Below are 20,193 nucleotides of genomic sequence, written 5' to 3'. Positions count from 1 at the left end.
GCATAGGTTCTTTTCTTAGTACTCAACAGGCTGAGTCCATGTCCCACCCCAGACTAGAACCAGAAGGCAGCCAGCCACAATTAGAGGCAACTGTGGCTCATGACAGGATGCTTTCCTAGAAAGGCTGGTGCATTTGCAGACCTGCCAGGGAGATAGGTCTGAAGTACACAGCTCTCAGTACTGGGTATGTGTATGCACACGCTCCAGAGAAAGAGGATACAGCTACGGGGCTGGGTGGATACAAGGATGACACCTAGCAATCCTGCCAGCAGACCGTAAGCCTTGAAGCCACCCTTGCCTCCTGACACCCACTCACAGCAAACCCTGTTATTTCCGCCTCCACATCAGCTCCGTATTCTTTCACGTTGCCCTCTGAGCCCCGCTGTCTCTCCTAGGATACCCCAGCACCTCCACCATCCTCCTTGTTTCTACCCCTCTCCCCACCGTCTGTCCTTACCCTGGCAAGCCCTAAGCTACTTATTTTGAAAGATTTATTTATTTCATGTGTATGAGTATTTTGCCTGCATGTATGTCTGTGTACACATGTGTTCCTGGTGGTCAGATACCTTGGAACTGGAGTTTCGGATGCTTGTGAGCCACCGTTGGGGTACCGCACCCAGTCATCAAGAGCAACGAGCGCTCTTTCCTGTGGAACCATCTCTCCAGCCCTTATTTGTTTGTTTTTATGTTTTTATTTCTTTTTATTTTTTTTTCTGAGACAAGGTTTCTGTATGTGTGGCCCTAGCTGTCCTGGAACTCTCTTTGTAGACCAAGCTGGCCTTGAACTTACAGAGACCCACATGCCTCCGCATCTTGAGTACTGGAATTAAGGGCATGGGCCACAATGACCAGCCAATTTGTTTCTTTTTGATTCAAGGTCTGGCTATGCCAGAGACAGGATGACCTTGAACTTCTGATCCTCCTGCCTCCATCTTCTAAGATTACAGGTACACACAACTAGACACAGTTCAAAGCCAACCTATTTTACATAACTGGTTCTAGCTCAAAATCAAACAAACAAAAAACCCCATCCAAATATAGTGGTGCATGCCTTTAAGCCCAGCACTAAGGAGTCAGAGGCAGGTGGATCTCAGTTTGAGGTTAGCCTGGTCTACAGAGTGAATTCCAGGACAGCCAGTTGTGTATAGAGACTGTCAAAGGGAGAGGGCAGAGGAAGAAAGAAAGAAAGAAAAAGAAAGAAAGAAAGAAAGGAAGGAAGGAAGGAAGGAAGGAAGGAAGGAAGGAAGGAAGGAAGGAAGGAAGGAAGGGAGAGAGAGAAAAAAAGACTCCTTCAACACTTCCTGCATTGAGTTCCGTCTCTCTAAGATGTTCTAACCCCAGCAAGCACAGATCCACTCCTTTCTCTTTAACAGTCTTCCAGCATGGCTGGTGTGGCTGCATCTCTGTTTATTTGGATGTGTTCATTCTACTGATGCACGCTTGGATTGTTTCCAGCTCTTTACTGCAGTTAAAAAAACAAACAAACAAAAAAACAACAAAGAGAACAAGACATCCCGGCCCCCCCCCCCCCCGACACTGGTAGCGACCTGTAGAGACATGGGTTTTTTTCTTTTTCTTTCTTTCTTTTTTTTTTTTTAAAAATTTTAGTTAGTATTTTGCCTCCGTGTATATCTGTGTGAGGGTGTCAGATCCCCTGGAACTGGAATTACAGACAGTATTAAACTGCCATGTAGGTGCTGGGATTTCAACTTTGGTCCTTTGGAAGGGTGGCCAATGTTATCCACTGAACCGTCTCTCCAGCCCTGAGAAACAGATTCTTAGAGAGAATTGTTATAAAGGGTGTGTACATTATTTTACTTTTTCCAGGGATGGGGGTTGAGCCTTCACCCTTCAGTAAAAAGACTACCATCAAGTTAAGTTCCCCATGTTGGAAAAAACAAATAAACAAATAACTTTTTTTTCTGTCAGCATCTGTCCAGAGGTTCCAGGTGGGCATCATCATCCTCCCACCATTCTTGTTTTCCTGACATTCTTGGTGTTTACAGACTTATTTCTTTCTGATGAGCTTTAGCATAATTTGGTTGAATCTTACCAGGCTGTGTGACACCATGACCCAAAAGCAACCTGGGAAAGAACACAAGGATGAATCGGTCACTGCCTTTGTGACTAAAGGCTCATCTAGGGTAAGGATCCTGCTGCTGAGATCCTGCATATGGGAGGCAGTGAGGGCTGCAAACCAGTCCTATCTAGCAGATGCCACATACCAGGAACCTCCAGAGAACACTGGGTCACCAAATTCTCACAACAGTTTTAGGTATTGTCTTAGGAATTTTATTGCTCTGATGAAACATGACCAAAAAGCAACTTGGGAAGGAAAGGATATATTTGGCTTAGAATAGGAACTCACACAGGGCAGGAACCTGGAGGCGGGAGTGGATGCAGAGGGTTTGGAGGGATGTTGCTTAACTGCTTGCTCTTTGTGGCTTGCTCAGCCCACTTACATGTGGAACCCGGGACCCTCAGCCCAAAAATGTCCCCAACCCACAATGGGCTGGGCCCTTCCACATCAATCACTAATTGAGAAAATGCCGTACAGGGTTGCCTACAATCCAATCATTGGAGACATCTTCTCTATTGAGGCTCCTTCCTCTCTAATGACTCTAGTTTGTGTCAAGTTGGCATAAAACTAGCCAGTATATGTATTCGTATTATAATTATGAGATTATATAATTATGATCTATATTAATGATATTAATAAAATTTAAATAATAATATCATTTTTTTTAGTTTAAAAAAATTTAAAGTTATATCTGTGAGTGTTTGCTTGCATATATGTATGTATATCACGTGCATGCTTATTTTTGGAACCTATATCTCTAATCTCAGGCCTTGTTTCGCTCAAAGGTGGAGGCAGGAAGATCATTGAGGCCATACTTGGTTACAAATTGAGATAAAGGTCAGCCTGGACTGCATGAGGCTCTGTTAAAACAAAAAATAGGTTCAGCGGGTCGCTTGCTGCCAAGCCAGTGGACCTATTTAATCCTCGAGGCACACGTAGTAGAAGGAAAGAACGAATTCCTGCAAGTTGTCTTCTGGACTCCACTTGGATCCTTCACCAGTAGATTCAGCTCACTGGTTGGATCCAGTGGGTCAGGTTACACTGTAGCTCCATCCCATCTCCCCCCTTGTGTCCCTGTGGCCCGAGTAACTTGTCTTATCAGTGTTGAGGGCAGATCTAGTGCGCACGCCTACACATATTACGGTATTGGCAAGCCGCAACGCTTTGCTGACTCTGGCTCCCCCTTGTGTCGAGGACCCGAGCTCAGCCGTCCTAGCAGGTTCTGCCTCCGGAACCCGTAAGGGTTCTTGAAAAAAAATAAACCCAGAACCCAATTGCTCCCTGTCGCTCTGTTTAGGAGGTCAAGTTTATCCTCAGGTTCCATAGGAAGTTTGAGGCCAACATGAGCGACAGGAGACCTTGTCTCAAAAACAAAAACCACCCTCCCCCCTGCCCCTCTCCACAAAACGACAACAAACAAAACCCAACAACAAACAGCTAGAGGAAGTACCTTCTGATGGAATACCACTTCTGTGAAAGAAAGCTTCCCAAACGCCCACCAAGTCTTGAGATTGGGCCACCAAATTAAGGAAACATGCAGGAGATAGGAACATAGCAAGTGACACCGTGGAGAAGGACTGGCAGCATGCAGATGGTGGAATGTGGGGATGTCTATAGGACAGACAACAGAGAGGATGGGTTAAGGGTGGGGGTGGGGGCAGAGGGTGGGATTCATAGATTAAAGGAAAAGAAAGGGCTGTGGATATAACTCAGTGGCAGAGCATTTGACCACCATGTGTGAGAGGCCCTGAGTTGAATCCCAAGCGTTTGGGGTAGGCTGGTGGGAAAAAAGCCAAAGGACTTTGTGATAAACCAGGCAAAGAAAAGCAAATACATGTGTTTACTTTTATGTGTAAGATACAAAGGTGATTTTTAAAGCAGAGACAAAATAGTGATCCCTGCAGTTTAGAGAGATCAAGGAGAGGGAGGCATGGGAGGAGATGGTTAATGGGTGCAGAGCTGCAGCTGATAGTGGAAATTATTTATGTATTTATGTGTTCATCCATTTATTGATAGATTTATTACAGGTAGAACCTTACTATGTAGCCAGACCTGGAACTTGATATGCTGCCCAGTCTAGACTCTGCATCCTAAGTGCGAAAACTACACGTGTGCACAACAGGGAAAATGCTACATGCAGGGAAAATACTCATGTACATAAAATATATTTTTTAAAATTAAAAAGCCTTCAAATCTGAAATGTGGAAAAACGTTAATATGTAACACTATTCTTTTATCTTTTCTGTAGGTTTGATCATTTCTAAATAGCATGGTGGGGCGAAAATCATCCCTCTTTGGAAAGAGACCTTTATCTACTCCAGAGGGAGGCTCCGTAGCAGAGCATTTGGGGACTAGGGGTCATTCTGAGCAGTCTTTTGGGGCTGAGCTAAATCTTCTGGTCATTTGCCATCAGTCAGAGCACCCCCCTCCAGCAAGGACAGGATGGGACTAAAATCCAGAGACACCTGGGTAGTGTCCAAACATCACACAAACATATGGAACTACAATCATCTGCCCTGGGCTCCCATCATGGGGGCAGTCTATCTTACTGTTCCACGCTCTCCTCCGTTCCTTGCTTTCCTCCCTTTTATGCTTCTGCTCATCTAACGAAGAACAGCACACAGAGAAGCAAAGAAGACGGGCAGCAAAAGAACTCAACAGATAAAATACTGCCATGCTCATAAGTTTTGGCCTGTATGAATTTTTGAGCTTCTTCAGGAGGTAATGGGTGGCTCCAGGGTTTCCCAGCAACTTGCAGGACAGTCAGCGAGACTACATACACTTGATTCTGGAGAGAAGCCGACGTGAAAGATCACATGAGCCTGTGTCGGAGACCAGCCAGGACAACAAAGCTAAATTTGGTCTCAGAAGCAGACAAAACACACAAATAGACAAAGGAGCCGGGCAGTGGTGGCGCACGCCTTTAATCCCAGCACTTGGGAGGCAGAGGCAGGTAAATTTCTGAATTCGAGGCCAGCCTGGTCTACAGAGTGAGGTCCTGGGCTACACAGAGAAACTCTGTCTCGAAAAACAAACAAACAAACAAACAAACAAACAAAAACCAAAACAAAACAAATAAACAAAGGAGAAAAACCCCCCAATGTTTTATTTCTTTTTAATATTAAATTACAGCGAAACGGGCCCAAAGCCTAGTGTGATTTGACTGTCATGGAATTCTAAAATCGTGACCATGCTCTAACAATTAAAGGCTACGTCAACGTGGAGAAGTGTTGGTGGTACAGTTAACACTGGGAATTTGACACTTCAGCCAGTCTCCCAAAAAAATGGCAGGGAAGTAGCCTGCTGAGGGGAAAGGATTGGAAGCACGTTGTGCCCAGAAAGAAAAAGCAGTTTTTTAGATTCTTAGGCAGCATGGAGAATGATTCATTTTGCTGGCGGAATTTTTACAATGTTAATTTCATTAATTTGTTTAGCTTTGATTTATTTTACTTCCTTCGGGTTAAAAAGTCTTTCCCCTCCTTTCTGGCAGTCTGGATTCCAGAATGCCAACCTTAGGCTGCTGCCACCGGCAGACCACACTCGCTGGGACAGCTGCACCGTCTGCTCTGGCATCTGGCATCTGGCATCTGGCATCTTCCAACTTTCTCCGTGTTTCTGCTTGTTTGCGTTTGGTTTTGGCCAATCTAAATAATGTAATTTATATCTCGTTGTTGTAACCCAATTTTTCTGATCGTGAATACATCTTTTGTCCTATGTCCGTAGGCTTGGTGGGGTAGTAGGGTCTGAAGTGTCCAGAGTGGAAGGGCCCATTGAGGCATCAAGGTTGGGAGGGTCCCAGGGGAGCCGCGCACAGGGACCTGGGGCAGCTTGAAGGCACAGAGCGGGGGCGGGGAGGGGGTGTGGAAGCTGCGGTTGCGCCAGTCGGATTCACGGATGAGCTGATAGCGAGAAGGGGCTACTGAGAGATGTGAAGCTTCCACCGCCCACTCCCCCCGCTCTGCGCGCTCCCGGCTCTGCGCTCTCCTCGCCCTGGCAACTCAGCGCCAAGCACGAGCTCGGAGCAGCAGGATGGAGGAGGAGCTGGCTTGGGAGACCCAAGGCTGTGAGTCCCGGTGGCGCTGGCGGGGGCGGGGGACGTGGAAGCGGGAAGAACTGAGGCCTGGTGGGAGGACCCCAGGTTCACAGAGGGCGACCCAGGGAGAGGCTGGCCCTTGGCCTGGACACCTCTGCCTCAGTCTTCTCTGTGGCTCCCGAAGAAACAGAAGAATGTTGCACAGGTGTAGGGTGCAGTGGCTGCACATACAGGACTCAGGGTGTCCTGAACGCAGCAAGCAGCAAGCTGGGAGTGACAGCGATCCTTGAGAATAACTTGCTTTGTGTGGCAGGCCTTAAAGTAGGTCAGGCCAGTCTGCTACCTTTGCTACCATACGGGTTGGGCCTATTACCATCTCCATTTTTTCAAATGAGAAAGCTGAGGGAGAGGGTGAGGTCACGTGACTGTATATTGGTAGAAATGCTGAAATCAGGACTAGGAGTGCACACAGTTCGGCCGGTAGAATGTTTGTTTAATATGCACAAGGCCTTGGGTTCAGTCCCAAGTACCATGTAAAACCAGGCATGGTGGTACACATTCGTAATCCTAGCAGTGGGGAAGTAGAGGCAGGAGGACCAGGAATTCCACATCGTCTTCCATCCTTGGCTACACAGGCAGTCCAAGGCCACCTGGGCTACACGAGACCCTGTCAGCCGCTGCCACCACCACCAAAGCAAACACTTAAAGATCCCAGTTCACTCAGAATAAAATGGGGTGTAGACACCATATCAAAGGAGAAACCAGGATCTAGGAAAGAAGTGCTGTGGTTAGCACTATCCCTGAATGAGATAAGGAACTTTGATGCCTCTTTCAGAATGTACCTAGAACCAGGACCTCTAAATGTGTGGGAAGCATGCATGTCGCTTCCCACAACGCTCTCCTGGGAGACCTTTGGTGCCCTGCCCGGGATAGGAAAGAGAACTGGTCCATCATCACCTTTGAGAAGTCTTAGTCCTGCTGCCCAGGCTGAGCCCTGACCACTGAACCCGGTAGTGCTTTCTCAAATCCCCATATTCCTGCCTACTGGATTTCAAAATGCTGAAGGCAGTTGTTACCATCTGTCCAGATGAATGAGAAATAGGCACTGGGATCCCTTAAGCTTAAGTGTGGCTTTTAATTATTATTATTATTTATTATTATTGACAAATTCTCACAGTGCATTCCTGGGGGGTGTCTTTGAATTCACTATATAGACTAGGCTGTAGATTTGCCTACCTCTCCCTCCAAGTGTTGGGATTAAAGATGTGTGTCTTGCTTTGTTATTTTTATGTGTGCTTATGTGTACCTGAAGAAACCAGAAGAGGGTGTCAGATCCCCTAGACCTTAGTTATAGTCGATTACCAGTCACCAGATGTGGATACTCGTAACCAAACTCAAATTTTCTGTAAGAGAAGCTACTGTACTTAAGCACTCAGCCATCTCTTCAGGTCATCCCCTCAGCCCTACCTTTTTATAAGACAGGATCTCATGTAGCTCACATTGGATTTCAACTTGCTGACACTGTCCTTGAACTCCTGACCCTCCTTCATCTCCTAAGTGCTGGAATTACTGGTGTGTGCCAGTACATCTAGCAAGGTGCTGATTATTTCAGAGAGGTGACAGAGTTCCGCTGGAGCCAAAGGATCCTTAAGGATTCTCCCAGCCAAAGGAAGAGCAGTGAACTTGAGGGTGTGTGATTCTGAGCAGAGGAGCCAGTGCTCATAAAAGCTCAGGTGTCAGAGAGCCTGGTGTGCATTGCTGAGGCTGGAGATGTGTGGGGTGAGCAGCATGGGCAGGCAAGGTTTCAGTCTAACTCTGTCACTTCAGTGCACACCTTCCCTGACAAGATACTGAGCCATCTATCCCTGGATGCACAAAGGACCAGGCTCATGTGTAGAGGGCAGAGGACAACTTTCAGGAGTTGATTCTCTTCTTCTACCTTGTTTTTGAGGTGGCATCTCCTTTGCTGTTACTGCCAAACTGTGGTGCACACTCCAGACTGACTGACCTCCCAGCTTCTGGGCAATCCTTTTCTTTCTGCCGCCTATCTAATGGCAGAACTACATACGCACTCCACTGCAGTTAGCTCTTCACATGAGCTCTGCGAATCGAACTCAGGTTGTCTGGCTTGCATGCCAACACCTTCACTTTTATTGAGCCATCTCAAGCTTTCTTTTACACTAATTGATTGATTGATTGATTGATTGATTGATTATGTGTTATGTGTGCACAGGCACTCATGATGTGCTTGTGGAGGTCAGGGGACACTTTTGGGAGTCAGTTCTTTCCTTCCACTATGTGGGTCTCAGGGATTGAGTTTAGGCTGTCATCCTTGGTAGCAAATGTCCTTACCAAATGAGCCATCTCACACTCTACCTCCACTCCTTTTTATAGATTTTTTTTTTCTGTATGTATGTCTGTGTCTGTGTGTGACTATGTGCATGGGTAGGTGCCTGCAGAGACCAGAAGTGTCGATCCCCTGAAGCTAGAGTGATGAGCAGATGCGAGCCTTCCAAGATGGCTGCTGGGATCTAAACTCAGATTCTCTGAAGGAGCCATAAATGCTCTTAACTGTTGACCCGCCTTTTATTTATTTATTTATTTATTTATTTATTTATTTATTTATTTATTTATTTTCATGTATGTGAGTGCACTGTAGCTGTCTTCAGACACACCAGAAGAGGGCATCAGATCCCATTACAGATGGTTGTGAGCCACCATGTGGTTGCTGGGAATTGAACTCAGGGCCTCTGGAAGAGCAGCCAGTGCTCTTAACCGCTGAGCCATCTCTCCAGCCCTTGACTCATCTTTTTTTTTTTTGTTTTGTTTTTGTTTTTCTAGACAGGGTTTCTCTGTGTACCCTTGGCTGACCTGGAACTCACTCTGTAGACCAGGCTGGCCTCGAACTCAGAAATCCACCTGCCTCTGCCTCCCAAGTGCTCGGATTAAAGGCGTGTGCCACCACTGCCCGGCTTGACCAGTCTTTTAAAGCACATTTTTATTTACTTCTTTTGCACATATATAGGTATGTTTGTACCAGAGTGCTCATGTAGATGTCAGAGGACAACTTGCAGATATTTTCTTTCTACCATGTAGGTCCTGGGTATCAAACTTACTTGGCACCAAGTATCTTTATTCTCTGGCTCATCTTGAGAGTCCACTGTTTTCTTTTTAAATTGGGTTCTAGGGATCTGAGACCAATTGCTCAGGTGCTCACTTTTGCAAGGCAAACACCTTACCCAAGCCATCTCCCTGTGCCCTGAAGGTGCTTTGAAAGGGAGAGAGAATGAAGAGAAGGGAATCTTCCAACCAGGCAAAGCAGACATGGAGGTGAAAGAGTTAAAATTAAGGGCAAGGAGAGAAGAAGAAGAGAAATGAGGGATAAGAAGGTCTAAAAACAGGAGACTCCACCTCTGGTCTCCCTCAGGTTAGCACATTCAGTCTGCACTGTTGTCTAACTCGGGTTGCATCAAAGGTTGGGAATGATCCAACCATCCCTAAACACATCCCTAAGAGTGTGGGGGTCCTTCCTCTCATCCCAACCCCCACTTTGTCCTCAGTGCTTCCCCTGGAGAGACAGCTCCATGAGGCCTCACGCTGGAATCAGGTGGAGAGGATGAAGGAGCTGTTTGAGAAGAGGGTCAACATCAGGGCTAGAAACCATGTGAGTATGAACCGACTGACCAGCCAACCTGACAGTGCTGCCTCCCAGTGGGACAAGTCACTGCGCCAGAAGAGGTGTGATTGTGTGCATTGACTTGTGGGAGGGCCTGTGTTGTGTCCATTGCCTGAACTGGCCTGAGGGTTAGGATTCCAAGCCAGGCTTTGGCAATTCCAGAGCTCAGACTATGATTCCGTGTGGCCCATCTGGAAGGCACATCTAAAAGACAAAGGTGGAGACGTGTGGTAGACAGGATTCTGGGGTCTGTGAGGGACCAGACTCCAGACTCCAGGGAGTTTGTGTGAAGCAGCAGTTGGGTTTGACTTTCTTAATACCTGTTGTCCCCACTGTGTGTGAAAAGCTGAGGAGGCACAGGCCCATTTTGGTAGTCTGGTAGTCAGGCAGGAAAGCAGTAGGGTCCATGGTCTTGCTGGGGAAGAAGATAGAGAGAGGAGCATGTCTTCCAAGTGGACATTAAAGAGGCTCAGATATACAGGATGGGTGTAGCCACCTGCAGCCACGGATGGACTGGGGACTGGGTTCACCTGAAAGGGGAGCTGGAAATGAAAAAAAGGACAGAGAGGTTAGAGAATCATGAAGCCAAGAAAAAGTTTTCTGATCAAGGCTCAAAGTTTAATATTCAGCTCTTGTATAAATAGGGAAAGCCCACCTGAGTCCATTCTTGGTTTCAGCTGCAAAGCAAGCTCAGCAGGCAGCCTCTTCTTCAAAGTTCTTGCAAGAAGTTGCAAGTGTAAACAAAGCAGCTGTATTCACCTAGGTGTTAAGGTCCTGTGTGGCAAGCAAGGTCTGTTCAGACTGCTCAAGGCTGGGAAGGGCACAGGCGGGCCCTCTCTGACTCAGAATTTCTGGCTCTGAGGAACTTCTTGGGTGATATACTAGGCCATGAGTAGCAGGTTTTGAGTGCAAGATGCTTGCCAGCAGAAGCTGCACCGTCTGGGGTGATGCGACATGGCGTGACTTCAGCTTCCAGACCCAGCTTTGGGTATAGGAATAGTAACAAGAATTGTGAGTGTGTCTCCAGTGTTCTGGTTTTCAGAGTGCTCCAGCTGCTTGGTGGCTGCCATTCAGCACTGAAGAGATGTGGAGAGTAGGAAGTATTGACCCTGTGTATAGGTCAAGGCAGGTGCAATGGGGCAAAAGCAGGTCACTTTAGGTCATGCAGCATGTAGCTGGTGACTGAAGCTTTGGTCTCAGCTCCTGGACAAGTAAGTACCTGCAGGGAAACATGGTCTTGTAGGATGTCAGGGCTTTGTCTGTTTGTCCATCCATCCATCCATCCATCCATCCATCCATCCATCCATCCTCCATCGTTTCACTAGTTATGTTGACTTACACACTTATTAGTGTCCTTGTCCTTTGAGTCAATGTATTTACTCATACGTGTTGGCTCATTCATTCATTCATTCATTCACTAAGGACTACTCTGTGCTAGGTGCTGGGAACAGAGCAGAACTCACAGAGTCTGGTGAGGTAGCAAAGACAGCAAACCAATGACCTCATTTCCACGGTGATAAACTGTCCTATAAGCACAGGGAGGAGTCCAAGGGCTTTGTCCCACCTGGAGATATCCCAGAAAGCTTCTTCAAGTGAGGTGAAGCATAGTGTTTTAGGTAGAGGGGATAGCGTGGTAGAAGCTCTGAAGAAGAAAAGTCAGGTCTCCAGAGATTACACAGAAAAGTAGTTCCTGTTTGGTGCCTCTCATAAGCTGAGGTGGCAGAGAAGTGGACTCCACAGATGGAGGTTGGCGGCCCAGAATGATCAGATGAACTGAGGGCCAGAAACTAGAATGAACTCCCAGGGAGGTGGAGAATAAGCCAGACAGCCAGGCCCTGTCAGCTCACTGTAAAGGAAGAACCAGACACTCTGTTTCCCTTGGGGACTTTGAGAGCTATGTTAGATCACATGTGGCTTCTGTAGGAAGAAAGGTTTGGAGCTGGACACCATCTGGCCCCTCGAGAAGCAGTGGCTGGTGGGGTGTGGTGGGCAGTGCCTGGTCACACTGGGTCTTGTAGGTCCACTCCAAGAGCAGCGAGAAGCTGTGAATATGGGCCCAGTCATTTTATCTTATGATTTGTACCATGTAAGGGAGAAGAAACTCCAAGAAGGGCTGGGTCCCCAGCCATCTGGTCAGCACAACCACCAACAGCCCTTCCTCCCTGCAGGCCAGCTGTCTTGGTAGGGAGGGTGCTGGGGGCAGGCCAGGCAGTCGGGCATAGTGACAATTTTCTTCTCCTCCTGGCAGGTGGGCAGAGTGGCCCTACATGGGGCTGCAGGTGCTGGGCATGAGCAGGCTGTGCGGCTGCTCCTGGAACACGGGGCTGCTGTGGACGACGTGGACTCGGTAGGGAGGTGTGTGTGTGTGTGTGTGTGTGTCTGTGTGTGTGTGGTGTGAGCAGTTGTCATTGGTGGAATTGACAGTGATGTGTAGACAAATAATAGGCTGAACCCAAGTTGATCCTGGGGACTGACAGGGACCAGTGCCGTTGGACCCATCCCTTTCCCCTGACACAAGAAGAAAGTGCTTGTGATTATAAAATGACCTTTCGATTCTGGGAACATTTTTAGTCCTTTTTGACACCATGTGATGAGGGAGATTGGTGAGCCGTAGAACAAATAACCACGTGGATCAATAATGGCCTAATTAGTAAAAGGCCCAAGAAGAGGGTCTCCTGTGATACTGAGACAATGGCGCTCTGCCCTGGTCAGCACCTTAATGGGTAACTTACTAAGAAACTGTGTCCTAGAGCATACTGGGCAGCTGAGTAGCTGGTGCCCTGCATGGAGGTGGGGGGTGGGCAAAAAGGATCTAAGGAATTGCCTCTGCAGGTTTAGAAGAGATGAGTCTGACAGTGTGACATTTGATATGGGTATACTTAAGAATGAAAACTCAGAGTTGGAGTTGTGGTTCACCTGTAGGGGGTGGGGGATGGAAAAAAACATAGAGAGAGAGGTCTCAGGGAGCCCAAGCTAGCCTCAAACTCAAAGCTGACCTTGAGCTTGTGTTCCATTCCCTGACAGCTCTAAAGAACTAGGACTGTAGGTGTGCACCTCTATGCCCAGTTTATGAGACGTTGGGGATTATAACCAGGATCTCATGCCTGCTAGGCAAGCACTTCCCCAACTCAGTTTACACAACTAGTCCCCAAACTAAATGTAAACTGAATAACCAAATAAAGAAAGAAAGAAACCACTGGACACTGCATCACACACATTTAATCCCAACGTTTTAGAGGCAGAGGCAGGGGCAAGGGCAGAGAGGCAGAGAGGCAGAGAGGCAGAGAGGCAGAGAGGCAGAGAGGCAGAGAGGCAGAGAGGCAGAGAGGCAGAGAGGCAGAGGATCTCTGTGACTTTGAAGTCAACCTGGTTTACATAGTCCCTTCCAGACCATCCAGGACTGTATAGTGAGACCCTAGCTTAAAGTAAACCAACAAGCAAAAGGCAGGTGATGACTTAGTGAGTGAAGGTAGGTGCTATGCAAGCCTGGGAACCTAAATTCAGCCATCAATACCTGGAAGCCATAGAAATGTGGAAGGATAGGGCTCAGGGCACCTCCATATGTGCTCCACTATGTGCACACACAATCAATATAAGCGTCACATAGTGACACACACCTCAGACTTCATTTGAGAGGTTGTCTGAGGATCAGGAGGTTAAAGTCATCATTAGCCATGCTTAAGGCTAGCCTGGGCCACATATGAACCTATCTCAAACACAACAAAGCAAAATTTAAAAAATTCCAAACAAACTGGAGATCTGTTCTCGCCAGACATTTTATTTTTTGGGGGTGGGGTGGGGTGAGGTTCGAGACAGGGTTTCTCTGTTTAGCCCTGGCTGTCCTGGAACTCCCTCTGTAGACCAGGCTGGCTTCAAACTCAGAAATCCGCCTGCCTCTGCCTCCCAAGTGCTGGGATTACAGGCGTGCGCCACCACTGCCCAGACAAACATTTTATTTTCAATGGTTCTTCTATTGAAGTACCGATGAAAGTGTATGGCACCTGTCTTATTTTTAGGCTCTATCTAGCAAAAGAAAGTTTCCAATTGTCTATCAGCCTCTGGTTTAATAACAGCTAACCTGGGGCTGCAGATATGGCTTGGCGGTTAAGAGCATTTGTTGCTCTTACAAAGGACCCAGGTTTGATTCCTAGAAACCACACTGTGGCTCACAACCATCTGTAAATCCAGTCCCAGGAGATCTGATACCTTCTTCTAGCCTCCTCTGGTGCCAGGCAGGTACGTAGTATACATATACAGGCAAAACCTTAATACATGTAAAACAACATAAATAAATCTGTTTAAAAAGCCAACAAAATTTTCTGGTTTTTAAGTGTCTGAAGCTTGAGGCTCTGATCTATACCTATAGAGGAATGGTTTGGTCATGTAGCCACAGCCATGCCTCTGCCTCCTCCCTTTCTCCTCACCGCCTGTGTCCTCTCCCCCAGTTTGGGATGACCGCACTCCTCCTGTCTGCCTGGTTTGGCCACTTGCAGATTGTACAGATCCTGGTCAATGCTGGGGCCAAGGTCCACTGTGAAAGCAAGGTAAGCCTCAGGTGACAGCCCTGGCCCCTCTGTTTCCCACCTGCTTCTGCCTGTGGCAGCTTGCCTGGCCTTCTGGAACCTTCAGTCCCCACTGAGCAGAGCCCCCCTAGGCTGGAGAAAGAACGGGTGTTTTCATCAGGTAACTCTCATCTGGTTGTTATACCCTTCCCTGCTCTGGGGTGGAAATTCTCCACTGTCTGGTCAGCTGCTTTCCATATTTACAGCTGGGGATCTGCCCAATACTCTACAGGGCCATTGGGAAGATGAGCTTCGACAGGGGAGTCTTCCTTAGGTCTTCTGTCAGACTCTACCCTTCTCATCCTTTGGGTGGCCTGATGGAAGGATCGGAATCCTGGATACCAACTCTTAGATCTTGGGTGGTTACTTTATCACCCAAGCTTGTTTCCCATTTGGAAATGGGGGCATTCCTACATACCTTGAAGTAATTGGAGAAGCAAGATGAGTAGTGAGCATAGTGTCCCAGGCTGGGTGGGAGCTGGCCCCTTAGGGACCTGGCCTCCTTCAGTACTTGGTGTGTGAGTGACTTAAGAAAGCAGGGTCCCTATGCCGGACGGTGGTGGCCCACACCTTTAATCCCAGCACTTGGGAGGCAGAGGCAGGTGGATTTCTGAGTTCCAGGCCAGTCTGGTCTACAGAGTGAGTTCCAGGACAGCCAGAGCTACACAGAGAAACCCTGTCTCGAAAAACAAAAACAAAACAAAAAAAAAGAAAAGAAAGTGAGAAAGGGAGAAAGAGATAAAGAAAGAAAGCAGGGTCCCACAAATCTGGGTGCTTGGAATACCCTCCACTGGGATTCATATAGCCCAGGCTTTCTTTGAACTGCTCATGTATCTGAGGATGAGCCTCTTGCCTCCATCCATGTTCAGTTCAGGGATTACAGGTGCATGCCTCCACATCTTGTTTGTTCTGTGCTTGGGATGGAAACCAGGACCTGTGTATGCTAAGCTAGAACTCTATCTACTGAGCCCTGTCCCCAAATTGGTTTCCTTTTATGGTGCCAAACACCTCTAAAAGATGTTTGTATTCCAATCTCAGACCTATGAACTCACGGGATCTAATTGACAAAAGGCATTTTGCAAATGAGATTATAGATCTTGAAGTGGGAAGGTTGTTTTTCCTGGGTTATCCACTTGAGCCCCCTATGATCACAGGAGTTCACATGGGGAACTAGAAAGAGACAGCTAACAAAGGAAGCTGAGGCTGGAAGTTCAATCCCCTGCACGCACATGGCCGTTCACAACTGTTTGTAACTCCAGTAACCCTAACTGAACCTTCTCTCTGAGCCTTTAGAAGAAATGTGGCCCTACTCACCCATTTTAGGCATCCTGTGAACCACCGTGTGGGTGATGGGAACCTGGGACCTCTGTAAGAGCAACAAGTCATCTTGTTTAAATGCTGAGCTCTAAAAATACTTTTTAAAAGGACAAACAGCACTCCAGGTACTACAACCTTAATGCAGCCAGGAGTGGAAATCCTGGGTCTTTTGTAAGTCTCCTCCATTTAGATATCACTCAGGAAATTAAATATCACTCAAAAGACCTCTCTCTTCCTACTCCCCCCTCCCTCTCAGAGACCTCTTGTCTCCAGATCCTGCCTAGCACATCTGGCCTTTGTTCTCCCTGGGAGATTAGGAGGTCAGTTTTAGTAATTTTATACTGAGCACCCTACTAATGGCTTCATTTTTTTGCTTCATTTGTATGTGTGTGTGTGTCTGCCCTAGTGTGTGCCTGCATGAGTTTATATGCAAAACATGCATTTAGGTACCCTAAGAGGCCAGATGATCCCCTTGAATTGGAGTTACAAACAGGTGTGAGCCATTTGATGTGGGTACTGGGGATTGAACTCAGATCTTTTGTAGGAGCAGCCTGCTCTTAACTGCTGAGCCATCTCTCCAGCTCTGTCATCGGCTTCTTCATTTGTAGCTGTATGAAGGAGGCCGGTGCCTAGAATTCTCACACAATTTTTCAGTAGGATGTTCTTGTGATCTCACCTTACAGTCTGGATTTTTTTTTCTGTTTATAAAATGTTTCCTAGTCGTGCATGATAGAGAAAAACCTTCAATCACAACACTTGGGAGGCAGAAGCAGGAGGATATCTATGGGTTTGAGGCCAGCTTGGTGTACAGAATGAGTTCCAGGCCAGCTAGAGACGCATATATACTTCCCCTGTGCTCTGACCTGCACTGACGCAGTGTGTGCATAAATGCAGACTCAGAGAGGTAAAGGCAACTGGCCCCAAACCAGAGCTGATGAGCATGGAGCCAGGCTTTGGCTTCCGGCATCCTGAAGCCTTACTGGTCATGCCTAGCTCTCTGTTCATCATTGACAGCATTGTTGCCATGTGTGCTGGGTGACAGGTAGTGTATGAGAAGGGTTTCCCTTCACAGACTCCAGGGTTCCCTCCTGGGCTTGTTTCCAGGATGGCTTGACCTTACTACACTGTGCTGCTCAGAAAGGCCACATGCCTATGCTGGCCTTCGTCATGGAAGATCTGGAAGACGTGGCCTTGGACCATGCAGACAAGGTAAGATCCATGGCGAAGCCATCCATTCAACTCTTCCATTGGCTGGGACTTACCGAATGTACCCATTAGTTGGGGCATTGCTGACGGATCTTACTGGCTGAGGTTCTACTAGAGTACTGCACATCTGGAGTGCATTCTTTGATCAGCTAGAAAAATTGTACTCTACCTTGAGTGTCCCTAGAGGGAACCTGAATGGGTGGGATGAAAACAGAACATGATTGACTCTCACTTCCATGAATGACTAAACAAGTCAGAGAAAGGGGTCATTTAGGGAGGGAGAGATTTAGAGTTATTGGAAAGGGGTGGAAAGCGTCCTTGGAATTTTAAGGGCAGGAAAGACCTCTGAAGGTGTCTTCTGGTGGCAGGCAGCAGGGAGCCACTGGAGGGCTGCAATAGAAGGGGGAGCTTCTCCCAACAAAGGAGCTGTTGTTCAGAAGCTGAGGTTAGGTAAGAGGTGGCAGGGGGAATGGAATGGGAGAGGCAGCTGCAAGCACAGAGAGATGAGGAAAGCAGAAGGCAGGGCCACTGTAGGTGTGTGCTTTGGCTGTGTGAGGACGCTCACTGTCCCTCACCTTCCGGCCAGCTGGGAAGGACAGCATTTCACAGAGCTGCTGAGCATGGACAGCTGGATGCTCTGGACTTCCTCGTGGGCTCTGGCTGTGACCACAGTGTCAAGGACAAGGTATGGTGGCAGAGAGTGACACTAAAACTCCTGACCAGGCAACAGCCACCCTGTACCTTCTTGGTCCTGGTACCTTCAAGATCTTACTCCTTGTTTCTCTTCTCAGATTTTTGTTATGTGTATGCATGCTTTTTCTGAGAGCATGCCTGGTGCCCTCAGAAATCAGAAGAGGGTGTCAGATGGTTATGAGGCACCATGTAGGTGCTGGGAATTGAACCCAGGCACTCTGGAAGAGCAACAAGTACTCTTACTACTGAACCATCTCTCCAGCTTACTTCTGATTTGAGTTCTGATAGAGGGAAAGGTCCCAAAAGGCCAGAATGTGTCATCTGTCTGATTTCTTCCAGTGGGTACTTCAGGGCATGTGAGCTAGCTGGCAGGGTATAAGATATCCAAGGTGAAATTTCTTTTCTTTTTCTCTCTTTCTCTCCTCCATCCTCTTTCTTTCTTTGAGACAGTCTCATATAGTCCAGGCTGGCTTCAAGTTTAGTATGTATCTGAAACTTTTTTGTGTTTTTTGTTTGTTTTTTCGAGACAGGGTTTCTCTATGTAGTCCTGGCTGTCCTGAAACTCACTCTGTAGACCAGGCTGGCCTCGAACTCAGAAATCCGCCTGCCTCTGCCTCCCAAGTGCTGGGATTAAAAGCGTGAGCCACCACCACCTGGCGTATCTGAAACTTTTTATCCTCCTGCCCCTATATCCCAAGCACTGGGTTTATAGGTAGCACTGCCATGCCTGGTTTATATACTCCTGAGGATTGAACCTAGGACCTTGTGCATGCTAGACAATCACTCTGCCAACTGAGCTACATTCCCAGCCCTAATTGAACCTGCCTTGAATCATAACGAAGAAGTGTGTGTGGAGGACCAGGTCTTGAGAATGCTCCTGGTTGTGCCTTTTGGCAGTGCACAGGGATGACGCTTGTCAGACTTGATCTGTAATTCTTAACATGTCACTCTGGGCCTTAACTTCTGTGCCTGTAAAGTGGGGGGGGGGCAGCTCTAATGGGGGTTCTCTGATATACTGACATACGTATTTGGGGACCCTGTATCTGTGGACCTTTCAAACAGTCTTCTTCCTGCAGGGTGGAAACACAGCCCTGCACCTGGCTGCCAGCCAGGGCCACATGGATGTGCTACAGAGACTTGTGGACATTGGGCTAGATCTGGAAGAACAAAACACGGTGAGTCATCAGCTGGGGACACACACAGACAGGTGAGATGCTCTCTGTCTTTGAGGAGGCCCCAGCCTGTGGTGCAGTGTGACTTTGTCTTGGTAGTGATCTGGAGCAGGAAGCTGAGGGCATTTTCTCACAGTGACACTTACCAGGAGGAGGTGAGCAGAAACCCAGGAACCTGGTTGAGCAGAGAGCCAGATAGGTTGGATTGTCAAACATGAGAAGTTGCCACCACCCAGATGGTCAGGAATGACTTTCTGACATAGGAGGGACTAGACTGGTGAGGGTGAGCTGACTTAAAGGACAAAAAGCACATGGACTGAGGTATTGATGACAGCATGGTGTCAGTTGATGACAGCATTCCACACAGACCATCAGTGTGGGCTCAGAAGTCACAGGTAACCAAGACTCTTGTCCTCATTAGTAGGTGGTTGAGAGCTCAAAGGGCCAGAACAGAGGCGTGTGTCCTTCATAGGTTTGGCTTCAACTTCCCCAGTCTCCATTCATCCCCTCCCTGTGTGTTTTAGGAAGGCCTGACTGCTTTGCATGCAGCCACTGAAGGGATCCACACAGACTGTGTGATGCTTCTTCTCAGAGCTGGGAGCAACGTGAATGCCCTCACCCAGGTACCCAGCCCTCCTGAGACTGATGGCTTCCTTCCCCAGGCTACTAGCTACCGTATGGCAACCGGAAATAGCTGATTCCTAAATGTTCTGTGAATAGAGGCTTTAAGGCAGTCATCCTGGGTCTTGGTCTTGGCTTCTTCGTGGCTTCGCTATGTGGCCTAACGAAAGTCACTGTGGTAAAGGCCACAGTGGGCTCTTTGCAAGCCACAAGGCCTGGGCAAATCACAGATGTCTCCCGCCATGAGACTTGAGGGGGATACGAATCTCAAGGTGCCTTGTCGCACCCACATGAAAGCGACTCGGAAAATTGCCCTGATGCCTGTTTCTCTCTAGAAAGGGCTGAGCTGCCTCCACTACGCAGCCCTCTGTGGCTCTGAAGACATGTCCCGGGCACTCATCGAGGCAGGAGGGTGCACAAATGTGGCTGACAAGGTAATCATTGGGCCTGGATTGAAAGGCTCCACACAGCAGTCCCGTAACTGTGTTAATTAAGCACAGGAGGGAGCACCAGGCACTTCCAGCCCCAGGGTGGGGTTAGGGTGGGGCAGGGAAGAAGGAATGGTGACATGTCATGTTCTGATGTTTTGTCAGCAGCAGGGTTGAAACCAAGCTTGGCCATCCTCCCAGTTGAATTAACTACAACTGGAAGTCTTTAATTTTTGCAGATCCAGCCACTTAGTTATATTCTTTCTTTTTCTCTTTATTTAAAGTGTGTGTGTGTTTGCATGTGTGTGTATGTGTTTGTGTGTGTGTATGTGTTTGTGTGTGTGTGTGTATGTTTGTGTGTGTGTATGTGTTTGCATGTGTGTATATGTGTTTGTGTGTGTGTAT

The 20,193-nt window shown here is 47.7% G+C and overlaps 1 protein-coding gene across 1 annotated transcript in view; it reads left to right on the top strand.

Annotated features, from left to right (window-relative positions):
* Window positions 1–6,109: 6,109 nt before the first annotated feature.
* Ankdd1a (ankyrin repeat and death domain containing 1A) overlaps window positions 6,110–20,193 on the top strand; it is a 21,915-nt gene continuing 7,831 nt past the window's right edge. The window contains exons 1-9 of the mRNA XM_028752384.1: window positions 6,110–6,143; window positions 9,674–9,777; window positions 12,038–12,166; window positions 14,235–14,333; window positions 16,773–16,877; window positions 17,461–17,559; window positions 18,644–18,742; window positions 19,264–19,362; window positions 19,696–19,794. Of these exons, the coding sequence (XP_028608217.1) occupies window positions 6,110–6,143; window positions 9,674–9,777; window positions 12,038–12,166; window positions 14,235–14,333; window positions 16,773–16,877; window positions 17,461–17,559; window positions 18,644–18,742; window positions 19,264–19,362; window positions 19,696–19,794 (867 nt within the window). The remainder of the gene's footprint in view (window positions 6,144–9,673; window positions 9,778–12,037; window positions 12,167–14,234; window positions 14,334–16,772; window positions 16,878–17,460; window positions 17,560–18,643; window positions 18,743–19,263; window positions 19,363–19,695; window positions 19,795–20,193) is intronic.

Source organism: Grammomys surdaster, unplaced genomic scaffold (assembly GCF_004785775.1).
Source record: "Grammomys surdaster isolate TR1022 unplaced genomic scaffold, NIH_TR_1.0 125896, whole genome shotgun sequence".
In the NCBI taxonomy this organism is placed as follows: Eukaryota; Metazoa; Chordata; class Mammalia; order Rodentia; family Muridae; genus Grammomys; species Grammomys surdaster.
This window is presented reverse-complemented; position numbering and strand designations above follow the sequence as displayed.